General features: G+C 39.9%; 1 protein-coding gene across 4 annotated transcripts in view; it reads left to right on the forward strand.

The window, feature by feature from the left end:
- The window catches only part of slc8a1b (solute carrier family 8 member 1b), a 114,372-nt gene that overhangs the window by 79,022 nt on the left and 18,402 nt on the right, over positions 1-16,948 (forward strand). For 2 of the 4 annotated variants that reach the window (XM_020601645.1, XM_020601644.1), the window contains exons 5-7: positions 1,630-1,748; positions 12,861-13,006; positions 15,273-15,372. In XM_020601645.1, the coding sequence (XP_020457301.1) occupies positions 1,630-1,748; positions 12,861-13,006; positions 15,273-15,372 (365 nt within the window). Of the gene's footprint in view, positions 1-1,629; positions 1,749-2,093; positions 2,204-12,860; positions 13,007-15,272; positions 15,373-16,948 lie in introns of all 4 variants that reach the window. The other 2 variants (XM_020601646.1, XM_020601647.1) reach the window with 2 other exon arrangements.

Genomic DNA, 16,948 nt, shown 5'->3' on the forward strand with positions numbered 1-16,948 from the left:
GTTCCCATTTTCCACCCTATAGGCCAGATTATCCAGATTATGAGTATTCTCTCAGATGTCTTTGTTATTGCCTGTAGTGGATTTGAATAACCAGAATATTGGTTTGTTCCAGAATAGAAACTAGACATAAACACACACATTCGAATATGCACTACAGGCACTCATTCACAGACGCACACAAACATACACATTACACATTGCATCCCGGTCCATAACCTCGTGACCTCTAGTATTAACTTTCCTGCACAATATGACCGAGACCAACTGCCACAATAAATACAAACACACACACACGCCACACTGAGTCTTACTGAGGCGTTTGGTTGGTCGATAACTGTTCCTGATCTTACCAGTTAAAGTATTGGTGAAAACTCAGCTGCAGAGAAACAAATCGTTGGCTTGTCTTTGTTCATCAACAGAATGCTGTTGTTGTTGTTGTTTACATGCTGGTTTAGGGCTGTTTTGTTGTAACTGGGACAAATAATAGAGGATACACGTGAAAGAACAGATTTTGACCCCTGGAACAGATTTTTTTAATATAAATGACATTTTAAGATACTAAATAAGGTAAACATGCAGAGATTGTATGTTGTGTGTATGTGTTGTTTCAGTCGTGGCATGCTGGCATTTTTATTGTGGTTATTAATTTCTCATCAGTTTCTCTTGGCTCAAATCATAATCCAGAGCTGGTTAGGCTGGTATCTTTTTGAGGATGTTACGTGAAGGTGTTCAATGTGGCTGCAGACATTCTGTTAAAAGTAATCATCTCTTCATTATTTTTCTTTGCACTTTATCCTTTCATTGCATCAGACCTCGGATGATATTTTATTCTTGTCTCGGTCTTGACTTTATGCTGATCTGTTCTAGAGCGCATGTCAGTGCACTTTGAATTCAGCCAGACTTGGGAAAAGAACCAGTATTTCATTTGCCTTTTTCTTATAGGCTGGAGATCATAACCTTATTGCAACTTTAGATTTGAAAGAAAACTGAATTCTTGTTTTGGCTGAATTGATGGTGAAATGTCCTGATTTTCCACAGACACCATAATTTATGTGCATATTTTAAGAAATAATACAAATTAAAATTTCATCAACTGTCACTGCAGAGGATTATATTGTCTAATATTTTAATAAAAGTGAAAGCAGTGTAAACACTAAAATCGCAGACCCTGGACCCCAAAATTAGAATGCATGATCGTGAGCTACTGATGTTCACCTGCTAAAATGGCTAATAGAGCTGATAAACTTTTCAGGCACAGCCTGACTTTTACTTGATCTAAGGGTGAAGCCAAAGAGCGAGGAAGTTATTAGATCAGTCTTATCAGACTAAAGACATATCAGTGATTAATCTGACTCTAAATGTTATGATAAAATGGGGCCTGAAAGGAAAGGTAAAGCTAAAAACCTGCTTCTCACCTACTAGAACGATTTTTTTAAATGCTACCTGAGAATTAGATGTTATTGCAGGTATTTATAATGAAACGATGCTCTTCAGCTTCAGGTGCTTCTGGGAAAGCCAAACGCTACTCTCTTTTGTTTCCTGTTGGCTTTCCAGTTTCAGCCTGTCCTTTCCTCACATTTCTGCCTTTTCTTCTTTCCTCCTCTTCCCCCCCCCCTTCCTCCTCCTCAGTAAAACCATCAAGGTGAAAATAATCGACGATGAGGAGTATGAGAAGAACAAAACCTTCTACATAGAGATCGAAGAGCCTCGACTGGTGGAGAACAATGACACCAAAGGTCAGGAAGAGGGTGAGCCTTGTGACCGTTGACCCCTTGACCCCAGGGTGTCTGCCACATCACACTGGCTGCATGTTCTCCACACATGGAGACACACAGGAGGAGATTTCTTTCTTGTTGCTTTACCTCCTGATTCCTGATGTGTCTTTACGATGACGGTGAACATGCAGCAGGTTGTGGATCACCTCATCTCATCACATCCACCAGTCCACTTTGCGTGTGCATGTGTTTTCTTTTCCTTTTTCTTTTCTTTTTGCACATACATGTGTACATACCTTGCCATATTGTTTGTTTACCATGCATGCATTCACCACCTCCCTCTACTTGTGTATGTGTGTACGTGTGTGTCCCATACAGGAAGACCATAACTATTAGGCTCTTAGACCGGGAGGAGTACAATAAGGAGACCTCCTTCTACATTGTGCTCGAAACCCCCCAGTGGAGGCGCAACACGAAGGAACGGGCAGGTGTGACAGCCAGTCGGCGCTGAGAATGCACTGTGTGATGTTTTAATGGATCGTGAATCAACAGGCCAATCCCAGAATCAGTCACTCATACGGTGCAACAATAACTCACACTATAGTCCACTCGTGAAAGAGTTTGCATTCACAAATGCAGCTGTGTAGTGTTGTTATTTTTCAAATTCTTTGGACTAAACAGAAGAATAGCAGATCAGTTTGTACAGCCACACAGACAGAAAAGCAGCAAATCCTCACATCTGAGAAGCTGAAACGAGACATTTTTAAGAACTGACTGAGATAATGTTGATTAACAAAACTGCTGCCAGTTTGTCAACTAATCATCTAATCAATTAATCAACCAGTTCTTGTAACTTTACCTGCTGCAAACACGGTACGCTTAAGATTACAGCACTATACAGATTGTAGCAATGGGACATAGTTTAGAGCACCAGTTACAATGAGTTAAATCAGGAAAAACAACAGGTTTGACTGACAGGAGAGCTCTGGCAATAACAACCAAAGCTGAACAAATCTCCGTCAATGCAAAGAAAGAAAAGTGATGATTAGGATGTTACTGGTTAGAGGGCATCACATAGTGGGTGTGATACTGTATTCTTCTTAGTGGACTTGCAGTTGGAGTCATATTTATGTTATGCAATACAATAACCCAGACAACTGCACTTTACAGCTGGTAGCGCTGCAAGAAATAGATCAAAGCATCAGTTGCACTTATACTATATTTTGAAAGTGACAAAACACAGAGCTGCTTCCGAATTGCTCATGTTTTAACAGGCCTGTTGATTTGGGATTCAGGTTGAGCACACACTGGAGTGATTCTGCTGCTGCCTTCTGTACTTCTGTTTTTCCTTTCTGTTTTTTTTTTTATTATTTCATCCACTGCTCCTCTTCAGACATCTGTACAGAAAACTCAGTGGTGTTCACGGCAGTCCCTCTTCTTTCTTCTCCTTCCCTCTTCCTCAGCCCTGTTGATTCGTTTCCCCCTCAACCAGACAAGAGCTTCTCATGCTTTAAGATCTGTTCTCTGTTGGTGTTTGAACATGCCACCACTCCCCTCTAGGTATTCTGGATTGTTGGCACAAATAGAGATATGCAAATAATACCCACGAGGGTGTGCACACTGGGTTTGACTGTGATGTGAGTAGCACTCACAGGCAGCTGACTTCATTCAGAAGCCACTAAGTTTTAACTTGATGTTTTCTCATGGCACAGTGGGGACAGTGTTGGTGCAGAGCTTTAAGCAAATAGCAAAACATTGTCATGACAAGGAATAGTTTTATTAGCAGTGGTGTTTTATACAGTGCTATCAGCACTAGGATACTGTTTAAAGTAACACATCTACAGATTCAGAAAACACATCACAGAAAGGTTGCACAGTAGAAATAATCCAGATAGGATCCAAACAACTGAAGCCATTCATCTCATTTGATCTGAAAAATGCATTATCACAAAGCTGGCTACAGGTTTATAGGTTTTGCAGTGTGTGTGTTTTTCTGTGTACATGTGTGTGTCCTCAGTCACATGCTGCATTTGTGCATCAGTTTTCCACTGTGTTTATCAATTATCTTACCCCAGCTACTCACCTCCCTTCGTTTCCATTACAATTTAATGTAATATAGATTTGTAAAAGTGCAGGGGCTAATCTAATTATTATTCACTGCCTTTTCACCACACACAGACGCACACAAACAAATGCACATTCAACAATATCTTTGAAGCAAGTAGCAGTTGATGTTAAAATTAGGACATTATGTTTTAAATGAAATGACCACAATCCAAATGCACACTGAACAACACTGTCACTGTGCATTTACCAGGCAGCAGCAGTGTCTATGGTGATGAGGAGTCAAAGACGAGGGCTGCATATCACATTATCATAGTCAGAAGATTAAAAATAAAAACACCTTGGGAACGCACATAAACATACACACACAGAGCTTAAGGGCTGTTTAATGAGCCTGTGCGGTGGTTCTCTCTGTGCTGCATTCACCGTGCACAGATCTTTACAGCCGCGGCCCATCACCGAATGTGTCCATGTAAAGTGTATTTATGCATATGTGCGTGCTTGTGTCTACGCATTGTGTCCTCTATGTTCACACGTGTGTTCAAAGGCTTGTATTTGGGCAAAATAAGTTGTCAGCTCCTGGGAGTTTGTCCATGTTAATGTGCTTTTGTGGACAAAACTGATTAAAATGTAGAATAATTTTCAAGCTAAACACCACACAATTCATAATTTTGGTAACTACATTACCATTTCACTTGATCTCATTCTGTGTAAACACTGATGTTTGTATGTATCAGCACGTTTCTTGTATCCTCAAACTTAGTAGTAATCCCTCCTGTGTTAAGTTTTGCACTGCATTAAAAGGAGAGGTATATTATCTGTATTTCATATTTCCTTTTTATAGCAGAGACAGGTGAAAATATCCTGACATGTTGACAGTCTGTGTTCTCGCCCAGATTTGGTTTTTAATGTATTTCCATCACTAGCACCAGTAAATTAACTCAATTCACACCGAGAGCACTGGGGAGAGACTCTGAAATGGAATTGATTCTCAGTGTGTTTTGGCACAATTGGACATATTTCAAATAGGCTTTTATGTATGCTGCCCCAGAGAGCCACTAAAAACCGACCGAAAGAGGCACGTTCTCTCTCTCTCTAACGTTGATTTGTGTGAATTGTGACTTGAGAACACAGAAGAGAAGAGGGAGAAAACAGTCGGCTTTTCTGATTAATCCTGTCTAGTTCTCGTTTCTTCTTCTATCAAAGCTGTACTTCAAATATTAGTGAAGTGTCTCAGAGCTACAGATGAACGCCTAATATTTGTTATTTATGCCCGTGTGCTGGCGACAGCCACAACTGGAGGCGTAGTGTTTTTGGGTTGTTCATCTGTCCATCAGCCCATTCAATATACAGTATCAGGAACACCTTAAAGGAATTTTTTAAAATTTGGCACAAACGTCTACTTGGGCTCAGAGATTAACTGATTAGATTTTGGTAGCCAAAGGTCAGTGACCTTTCAGCTATGGGTGTTCTAAGCAATGATTTTTTTAAGCTCCACCATCATTATTATCTCTGGAAATAAAGTAGTTATGGCAAGGACAGAAAACATTTGTATTCTTTTATAAATTCGGTCAATCTTTCATTCCAACTCTAAATAATTCATGGTAACATCTCACTGTAAGGCTGCTACATGTTTTCATGTGTTCGGCAGAAAAAAGAAAAGGGTTGTGACTTATTTTTCTTGATCCTGTTTCATTCTCTTCTATTTCTGGTGATGTTTTCCTACATGTCCCATAATGCCGTTCAACAACCTCTGGAGAGCCGACGTGAGCTTGTACACAGCTTTGGTTTCAAGATTCAAGATTTTTATGCGTAAACAGACAGTCTAGGCATATAGGAATTCTTGTGCAGAGCTCTCCTGGAGTCAAGTAAAGAGTTTAAAGCCAAAAGAACGAACACCTAGTCTAAATATAAGATCACCCAAGAATACGAAATAGTTGATAAAATTGTGGATACAGGAATAAGGTAGCAGGTAAAATGAGGAGTTTCAAATGTGATGTTGCACCTAGTGGAATTGTATATGGTATTTTACTTAGCAGGGTAATGAGGGCTTACTGCACAGGTTTTTCACATTTCGTATTTGTCATCAGTCTTGCTGCTGCAGGGGAAAAAGCTGTTGTGAATTCTTGTTCTGTGTGTGATAGTGTCCGCTCTGTTGTGCCTGAGGTTGTTGGGTGCAGTTTGTTTGTACAGGTGAAAGTAGATATTTCATGTTTGCAGGTGGAGATAGATTTGTTTTCTGGAAGGGAAAGCAGGATTCACTGGAAGATTTAGATGCTTTCAGATGACTTTCTTGTATTGCAGGGTTTTGATTTGGTCCAAAGTAGCCTCAGGACAGAGGCACAGGAGAGTTCACTGCAGCCTGTGAACCTCTTAGAGTCACTGGGTGGGAGAAAGGGCAGCGTGAGGAAGGAACAGTGCTGAGAGCGAAACCGGCTGAAAACACACACCCCCTGCAGAGGGAGATGACCCCGTGTCCCATTACAAACACAGATACAGTGTCACATATGCACGGACACATGCAATATACTGTACACTCACCAATTAACATAGTAGACATTACAGCATGTGACCACATAGATGCATTTGCATGCCTGTGTATGTGACAGACGTTGTTTGACAGCACTGCCCTCTCTGTGTGTGTGTGTGTATGTGTGTGTGTGTGTGTTTTCCCCGAGGTCTCTCTATATCTACTCTGCTCATTAGGGTGTACAATGCACCTCCATAATGTACAATCCAATTGAATTCTGTGATTGTATACATTGTACAATAATAAACAAAATCAGTAACAAGTTTTAATGATTAGAATACTGTTACCTCTGCCATTAAGTAAATCACCAAGCAATACTTGGCCAATAAAGGGGATTATCCTTATCCTTATCCAATGTACATGGAAATGAGTTTTTGTATCTTTATTACACTTATGTGCAGATAGAAGTGAGAAACTTTCACATTAACAATGATTAACAATCACTGGAAATTAAGATCCTTGTATTGTTAAATATATTATTGTTGTAATTTACTGCATATGCAGTAATGAAATAAACAACAAGAAAATTATATTGATTTGTTTAGATTGTAGATTTATCAGCAGTGAATGTTATTCTTCATCATCATCCTCCTCTTCCACTCCATCATATTTAAACCAAGCTCTTCCTACTACTCATCTCCTCTACACTTTTCCTTCCTCTTCATCCCTCCAACCTTTCCTTCTGCTCCTCATCCTCTCACTTCTTTCTTTGCCTCCTCTTAGTCCCGCTTCTCTTCTTCATCCCTGTTTCCTATGCTGCTGATGTAACATATGTTTTTAGAGGAAACATCATGACATTTTACATTCTTGTACAGAAGTAATAGGAGGGTGGTCGGGACAAAATGGGGGTTTAAATCCTGAGATCCTGTCTGTGGTTAGTTTTTGGATAAAAAGCACTTTGGTTAAGGTTTGGAAATGTTTTGGTTAAATATCAATGAGGTAAACCCGTTCACTCTTTTTCTGCAAGTCTGTTGATTTCCTCAATATTTAACTGAGACCATGACCTTTGTACACTAAACATACATACACATCATACATAAAACCTCCTCCTCATTCTTCTCCATTCTTCTGCTCATGCCTTTTTTCTCATCTTCTGCCTCTCCTCTTATCTGTCATCTTTCTTCTGATCTGTCCTCACCTGTTCTTTCTTCTCATTCTATTTTCCTTTCCTCTTTCGCTTCTTTACTCTCCTGTCCTGTCCTACATGGAGGAGACGAGACTAGTTAAAAACCTGTCAAGTGTTTCCAAGCTCCAATTGTCCTCTGTCCTCCTGCTCCTCTCCTTTGCTGCTATTTGTCCTCCTCCTATGGGACTATAAAAAGTGTGACAGTGTAACAGCTCCTTCTCCTCTTCCTCACCTTGTCCCCTGCCCATGTCCTCTCCTGTCTCCTCCCTGTCTTCTTTCTCCTTCTGTCTGCTCATCTTCTCTTTGGCACAATGCAGTCGTTTCCCTTCTGTGCTTCTCCTCCTTTTTTTTTAGATGTTGATAGGTTGCAAATACACGTCTCCTCTTCCTCACCTTGTCCCCTGCCCATGTCCTCTCCTGTCTCCTCCCTGTCTTCTTTCTCCTTCTGTCTGCTCATCTTCTCTTTGGCACAATGCAGTCGTTTCCCTTCTGTGCTTCTCCTCCTTTTTTTTTAGATGTTGATAGGTTGCAAATACAGGTCTCCTCTGACTCTTCTTTCCTCTTCCTCCTCTGATGCAACCTGAATCCATCCCTGTTCAAAGGGGTGTCAAGATCCTCTCCTCAGTTCTTTACCTGTTTTCCTCCACCTCTGTGTTTGTCTTTCTTCCCTTCTCTCTGTGCCGTCTTCTGTCACTTCTGTGGAACTAAGGATCCAAGACAAGTTAAACTCTTTTCCACAAATGTGTGCTTTAGTTCATTGTGGCATTGTTTGTGACTCACTGACTGTACATTGTAGTTTTTTAGAACCTGTTTTGAGCAAGAATGCTGTAGCTGCTCTGGTCTGGTGAAAAGCCAGGTGTCGTAGGTGTTTAATAGGGGGCTGATGTCAAATTTGTAGGGAGTGGCTGTAGTTGATGCCTCTCAACTGTTACTGCAGGCTTTGCCTTGCTTTAATTTTGATCACTTTACCAACAGCTCAGAACCAGAACCAGATCTAAAAAGATATGTAACCCTTCATCACATAAGCAGGAAGGACTTTCTGGAGTATTTGAACCACAATGAATCAGAGCTTAGGTTCTAGGTTGTCAGAATCATCTCTGAAGCTGTCAATGAAACGCTGGCTTGGTCTGTTGGCACAACTTAATTTATTTAAATGCTGATGGTTTATATTCTTGAGAACTAGTACCATGTCCTTACAGTGCATCCATTATTGGATTCAAACAGGAAAGTCATGATCAAGTAGTAAAAAAGCAAACTAGCCATGTTAATTTCTTTCTTCCAGTGATTTGAAGACCAGATTAATCAGAATGGGGACCAGCGTATTAGGATGTCTAACCAAAATACAAAGGTGCTCACTGGGGAGGAATGGAATAGAAATCTAATTAAATAGATAATAGTCCTCTTCAGGGTGGTGCCTGGTAAAATAGATTATGAAAAGTGTCCTTAATTTAAAAAAGAACGGTAATGACATGAATAGAGAGCTGCTGCCAATTGTCCCCACACAGACTCGTTTGTTCACAATGAAAATGCCAAGGTTGTAGGATTAATTTGACAGCAGAGGTTTCTGCTCTAACTGAATAAGTAATGTGCTCTTTGTTGCTATGCTTTGGCAGTTCACTGAAGCTCATTTGAATTGAAACCAAATCAGGAAAAGGGGAACGAAGGGATTTGAGAAAGAGTGAGAGACAAGGACTTTGAGTTGAAGGTTAGCACTGAGAAGCAGAGACAAAGAGGATAAAAGGACAGCGGGTAGATCAAACGGAAAGGAAAGATTAATAAAGAGGGAGAAGATAGTTATATAACAGAAGACAGACTTTTAGGGATAATGAGGAGGAAGGTCAGATTCTCCTTGTGTCTGCTTAGGTATAGGTAGAAACAGTTACTGGAAGTAAATATAGAAGAAAAAAGTACAATTTCAAAGTAAAGTAAGTTATCCTTTAAAGTTGAATTCTCAGTGTATTCAGTAGTTTCATCAATATTTCTGTGTGTGTGCTCTAAATGCAGGTGTGTTTAATACAAATGAGCTGCAGAGGAGCAGAGAGGGGGACACCAGAGGGGCGAAAATCAAAATAATAAATGATACAGACAGCGTCTTTGACAAGAATCCACATCTTCCCCTTCAACATTCAACCTCTGTCAGGTCCTTTTACACACGGTCACACACTGAGGAAGTGTAGTTAACAAAGATACACTTTGACCTTGACCTTTAAAGATACTGCGAGGTCATGTTCAAACCACACGAGGTTTAGTGTAGGCTGTTAACTGAGTTCATTAAATCATCATTGCATTCAAATGGGAAACAAAGGGAAAAAAACAAAATACAAAATGTTCAGGTTGTTCCTTTAATTTGCCACCTGTCTGTAGTGTCCAGTGATGTGTGTTTGGACAGCTGTGCATGTAAATCAGATTCATTCAACTAAACATGAACCTTTTAGAGAATTCTCACCAGGAACTTTAAGAAAAAATGTTTTTTATTTTATACATTTCAGATGGTTTCTCACTGACAAATCAGGTGGCTTCTTTAAATGCTATATTCATTTCAGTTAAGTTTTAATTGGAGGGGAGGGGAGGAGAGAAAAGGAGCTCAGAGCAGCATGGGAATCCCCCCAGCAGTCTAGGCCTATAGCAGCTTAACTAAGAGAAGCCTCGGGGTCACCTGAGCCAGTGCTAACTATAAGCTTTATCAAAAAGGAAAGTTTTAAGCAAGATCTTAAAGATAGAAAGGGCGTCTGCCTCCCGAGCTGAAACTGGGGGCTGGTTCCACAGGAGAGGAGCTTGATAGCTAAAGGCTCTGCCTCCCACCAGCAGACCTGCACTCTCAGAGCAAAGCGCTTTGATGGGATAAACGTTTTTCACGGCTGCCATCTTGACATGAAAGAGCAGATAATCATAGGTGTTAATCACATTAATTCAGGTGCTGTACCTAAATAGAACATAGCCTTAATCAATGTCATTAGTGACACCTGTGTTTACCTAGTAGTTCATGTCAACATGGCTGCTGTGGAAAACGTCTGTATGGCACTATGACGCCTTGAGGATATGATGCTGTAACCTTAGCATCAACGCATACTGTGTCATCACAGGTCATTCATACAGTTAGTTTAGTCCCTCAATATTACAAGAAAGCAATCAATAGGAGCACAGGCCCAGAACAGTGGTGGCTTCGTTTGATAAATGAAAATGTCACATTCTGCAGACATTTGTTGAATGTGAGTATCAACCCCGAAATATTTACTCTGAGCCTCTTCATGAACTCAAAACACATCACCAAATTACATAGTGGTTTCTGGTGGATGGTTTAAGTTGTTAAATGTTGCTTTGTAGCATGAGCAGAATGTTTAATAAGTGAGGAATAATGACTCTCTTCAGCAGCAAGACATGTATCTTAAGTTCTTTGTTGGAACTGGTTGTTTCAAAAGCTGATTTTTTACACAGACATCACAGTTAGTCATTCCCTTTTGCAGCCAAAGTGATATATGATGTTAATATTTAGAATTTAGAGGAAGGAACATTGGCTTGCAGAAGATTTTTAACATTCAAAATTTTGAGGTGTGTGTGAGATTTTTATTTTTTATGTTTGGATGTCAGCTACAGTAGCAGCAAAACAAAATAAACTTATACTGTAGCTTACCAGATATGGGCAAAACATTTTGCTGTAAGTCCTGATGAATTGTAAGGATTACACCAGCATGTACTGGAAACTGACATTGCAGGTTACCTTTTACCAGTTAATGTGCTGCATTTGGCCAGCTACAGTGATTAGTCTGCAGACTTCCCCTGAAGAATGTTTGGTTGCTTGTTTAAAACCTAAAGTGCAGCACAAAATGTATCTTTTAAGTCAGATAAGAAGGAAACCTTGCAGACAGTCTTCACAGTCTGGTGCACCTTTGTCTAGCAGGGGTGATGTCTGGCTGTTGCTCAGTGTGACCCACGATAGAATGGTGGCATTAGAGCTTTAATTAAATAAGGTTTAAAATGAAAGAAATGTCATTGGCTGTATGGAGAAAGGTTCAGAATTTATGAAAAAAAGGAGCTAACAGCTTTCAGCATTCATGAAGCCAAGAATATAAAATATACATTTTTCTTCTTTAAGTGTTTTGTCAAAGGACACTAAGCGATTTGCTGATATGTATGCAAAAAAAGCATGCAATTAAATTTAAGTTGTATTTAAATAACTGGCTTATCTGAACCTTGACCATATTGTTGTTACACCTACACATCTCATTGTTGCTGCAGGTTGTGTTTTGTTTGTGTCTGGGAGGCTTCAGCCGCTGCCCTTCAGCCTTCATCTCTCATGTTTCACGGTCGGGCTGGGAGCCAAGCTGCCCAGCAGAACTGTGATACTTGTTTATGATGGAGTAAAGTGCTCCGGGCAGAAATTTGCATGTGTGTGAGTTAGTGAGTGAGCTATAGCCTCCATGCTGTTAATCAACTGTGGGGAACAAATGACCAATGAGCTGGTGCAGACCCACAATGCACTGCACTATAATGTACGGCAATGGAATGGATAACTGTTCCCCAATGGAAAATTTGATCATGGTTTTTCTCTTTTCTCTTCTCCTCCCCCTCTCACTTTGAGTTCAGACTCCACTGTGAATCTCAATTACTGACAGACACCATAAATAAAAGGGGAGAAGAATATAAAAGCAAAAAGAGCGAGAGGTTGTGGATGAATAATGAAATGGAACTAGAAGAATATTTTCATTAAGTAATGCTACTATTACTAGTTAACGAACCACATAAACCCTGGTGAATGAGAAACATGTTTTTTATCCAACACAAAGCTGGATAAAAACTACAAATCAGTTTACTGAGCTGAATCATTTTCTTCAGTTTATTTTAAAGATTCACCATCTTTTAACCACGACTGAGCTGATGTCGGCAGTGAGAAGAAAAAAACCACTGTGACAAAGGCGATTCAGTCCAAACAGAAAAGTCAGTGCTGAACTGTTCTTCCCACATGAATTCTAGTGTGTCCATTCCATCAGTTTTCAAAAATAAGAAGAAAATTCATCCAAACCCTGGTATCTTTCTTACAGCAGCATATAGCTGCCACCATGAGAATTTTTTTAATTATTTACTTTTTGCTCAATTGTTCATTATAACAAGAAAAGAGTCTCGTTATAATGAGACGCTTTTGTCTGAGGTGCCACTAGTCAGAGTTTGTTGAAACTTGGAGACAGCAGATATTATTTTGAGTTCTTGGATCTTTGGTTGGGTATTACATCATCCTGTCTAAACTGTTCATTTACTTATACTTCCAACTTTTAATCAATACGGTATGTTAAGTCAGATTTTGTCACTTCATGTTTTCTGACACGTAAAAACTTCCTAGAAAAAGAATAACTCTTTACTTTTCTACTACCTTGAGTATCACCCAAACCTGATACGCTGTTATTTGTTGTTGTCTTGATTGTGTTTTCAGAGGAACAGCAGAAGGGAGAGGAGGAGGAAGAAGAGGCATTGACGGGAAAAGATGAAGAGGAACGGCGCATCGCTGAAATGGGCCGTCCCATGCTGGGAGACCACACCAAACTGGAGGTCATCATAGAGGAATCATATGAGTTCAAGGTAAGACAGAGTATGTCTGTGTGTGTCGGTCACATGATTAGATGATTGAATGAAATCGACAGAGTTATGAGGAGGACAAGGATGAATATCCTGCAGTTTTAGGACAGTGCACTGGTTCCAGTTACTCTTTTAATGAACATCATCCTGGATGGAGACATATTTATGAAACCAAACCACCACCAAATTAAGTGAAATTGACCTTCTGGCTTAGTTCATTGCTACAGTCAAATCATTGCTTCATTCTCTCCTTCTGTGCTAAAAATTAGTTTAAACATTTTTTTTAAAATGCAAAATTACTGTAGGTTTCACACATGACCATGAATTCTGAGATGATTTTAACACACAAAGGTAATCTGTTTCATTACATGGACACATCAACAAGACACTGACGATTGTTTTAATTGCAGTGGTCACTACAGTATCATCAACATCCTAACTACTGATGCATCAGAAGATACAGACACACATCTACACACAAAACAATAAAATCAGCTCACTCTCATGTTACTCTCACACTCAAATCCTTTCCTATACATACAGGAAGTAGCTGTGCAATCATGGTGTGCGCTCCTGTCTTTGCTCTCCTGTTCCCACGCAGACTCTTAAGACAAGCGTAGATGTAATTACCATCCATTTTACATTTTGTATGTGTGTGTGTGTAATGTTCTAACTAATGCATGTTCTTTGCTGCCGCTCCAACCACACACTCACTCTAGACAGACAGTTAATAGCACCCAGTAACAGCCACTTGACAGAATGCTATACTTTGTCAAGTAGCTTTGTACGTTAAAGTGTGTGCGTGTGTGTCCGTGTGCACATGTGGAACCGGATCCTATAGTTATGTGAAGGACAACCCATTGGCAGATAGCGGAGCAGAACAGTGTGAGAGTGTCTAAGAGGAAAAGAAAGAAACACAAATCTAAGTGAATTCTATTCAAACAATAAAAATGCAAAATAAACAAAAGTATCAGTAACACAAGGTTCTGTGGAGTAAATCACAAGGCAAGTTTTGTTTGTGTTTTAATGACAGCTAATATTGCTCTTAATGCAAAAAAGAATGGAAACAGATGAGAAAACTGTTGGTTCTAAAGTCTTTAGCTTCACTAGTTCATGATTATCCAGTCAGCAAAATGAAGCAACATATACAGTACTGGTGCTTTTCTCAAGTTTCTAAAAAAGTGTGAGGTGTGAGGTGTTCAGACTGAAAGAGGTGGCAGGTGGGGCTGAAAACACAACAGACTCTTCTGGAGGGTGCTAGTACAGAGGAGATGTGTCCCACTTTCACTTGATTTATCAATTTGTAAAATGTTAGTTATGCACCTTTAAGAGTTCTGTGCACTCTGCTACCATACATGCACGGTAGTAAAGTAGTAAATTGAGATGGAGGTAAAAATAACTGTGAAACAGAACGAGGTATTACAAAAGCCTAGCTGAGTACAGTTAAATAAACACTTTACATACAAAAGATGGAGTAAAGCTGGTGGCGGTTGTGTGCATGTGTGTGTTCACAGCAGCAATGAGGCAATATTTACACCCTTAAGCTCCATTCCAAACAATTTCAGTTTCCCTCTGAAGTGGAGAGAAAAGGAGAGAGCAGTCCTCACCACTCTGTGTGATGCACCTGAGTATTTGTGTGTCATCTCAGTTTGTTATAGTTTCCTTAAAGAATAAAGAAATATAAATACTAGAAATGAAGAAGATGGAGGGAGCAATAAAGAATAATAGATGAATGATAGAGGGAGTATGGGGGAAAATATGGAAAGAGGGAAGGAGGGGCCTGCAGACAAAGATAGGCAAGATTATGTTGTATGTATTTTGTTGTCCTTTAACTGTGTACAAGTTAAATAGCTGATAAATTAAAGTGTTCTTAAGCCCTAAACCTCCTCCCCCAGCGAGTCTGTCATTACATACTCGCACTGTGCAGTCAAACATTGTTCAGACTCACAAAACCATTGTCCATTGTAGCGGAGATCACAGGCTTTCTAAATGTACCAAATACAATATGCCAGGCTAAATTTTGAGAATATTTTCAGTCGATTGAATAGTGAAGCCATATAAACATAGCGTCCTGGGCTTGAATGTTTCATTCAATGTACATTAAATATCTTCAACAAAGAGCTGGACCAAGTGGATAGAGAATATGTTTAATGTGATACTGTGATAAAAAGATTTGTACGTTAAAGTTTTTAGGGCTTTATTAATTGATGTATGGCATTTTGCATACTCACTGATGTCTCCTGCCTATTATCCATCTGTCCTTTGGCAGAACACGGTGGACAAACTGATAAAGAAGACCAACCTGGCCCTGCTGGTCGGAACCAACAGCTGGAGAGACCAGTTCATAGAGGCCATCACTGTGAGCGCAGGTAAGATCAGTGGCTGTGTGTGGCTGCATGCGCTCAGGAGTTCAACTCTGAATTTCACAGGGGTCATCTGAGATGGTATGAAGAAGACAGATGTGTGTGTGTGTGTGTGTGTGTGTGGCATACGATTTCTTTTTGGTGTGAACAGCTGCAGTTTAATAGTATGATAAGCTCTATGTGCTCCACTGATCTGTGTCCCAGTGATCAACAGAACCAACAGTTTCAGACATCTCATGTTGTGTGCATGTGTGGCAACTACACTAAATAATACCTGATATTCAAGTGTGTATGTTTATGGTTTTTAATGCTTACTGGCCTGGTTTGATGGTGTGAAAAGACAAACACTGACCAGATGGGAGATTATGTTAAGAGCAATGGTGGGAGCGACTGTATGTTTCAGCTTCCACAAAGACAGAAGAACAAGCCTGTGTGTACATGTGCGTGCGTGTGTGTGTGTGTGCGTGTGTGTGTGTGAGGGAGAGAGAGTTAATGTGGGATAGACATGGGTAGAGAAAGAGGGGAATGTACAACACTGTTGTCACCATCTGGATCTGTTAGAGTATGAACCAAGATGGTGTTAATGTACTATGAAGATAGAAGAGAGGGCATAAATACATTTGAACAGTGAGAGACAGCACATGCATGCAGAGTAAAACAGACACTGAAAAACATGCACAGCAGGAAAAAGGGAATGTGTGCATGAAAATAAACACATGGAATGAAAGAATGTATCTATAATGACAGGGTTTGAGTAGGCTAGAACTAAGAAATAAGAAAGATTTCATGCAACAAATAAACTGCTTAAAGAGAGGATACCAGTTGTAGAAACAGAAAACTGAGTAAAGAGGAAACAGCACTGCAGAATCTTCACAGTTCATCGGTTACTAGTGGTAACTTGCCCTCTGGAGGCAGGATAAATGACTGCAGCTCATCAGTGGAAAAAGAGAGGAAACTAGAAAGCCTTAATTAGCAGAAAGCTGTCACTGCTATGGGTTTTCTGCTTCCCAAATCCCCCTGTCATCCCCCTGTGATGAGCAATATTTTCTGACACTCTCTCTTACTCCTTCCTGGATTTATTTGACGTGAGTTTCTGTGGCTGATGCTGCATGTCGTTCTGTTCATCTAATTCTTTGTGATTTTAACCTTGTCCTTCATAATGCTGTGTTTTAAACTGCCAGAATCAGAATCAGAATCAGCTTTATTGGCCAGGTGTGACGGACACACGAGGAATTTGACTCTGGTACATCGGCTCTCAATGTGCAAACAGTAAACCAGCATAAGGCTGTGTAATATAAAAAATAGCAGTATTAACATCAACAAACAGTGCAAACAATGCAGAAAAAGCAGTATAAACAAACAGTAAACAATGCAGACAACAAGGAATGTTTGTTGAAATGAGATAAATATGGATAAAACAGAGTACTTAAGAACTAGACACCTGTACAAATCTCTATAATCTGTATGAGGTATATTTACAGGTATTGCTCTGAGGGTTATTGTCCAGTCATACTGTCGTGGGTTAAGTGTTCATCAGAGCGACAGCCTGGGGGAAGAAACTGTCCCTGTGCCTGGTTGTCTT

Source organism: Monopterus albus, unplaced genomic scaffold, assembly GCF_001952655.1.
Source record: "Monopterus albus unplaced genomic scaffold, M_albus_1.0 scaffold52.1, whole genome shotgun sequence".
Taxonomy (NCBI): Eukaryota; Metazoa; Chordata; class Actinopteri; order Synbranchiformes; family Synbranchidae; genus Monopterus; species Monopterus albus.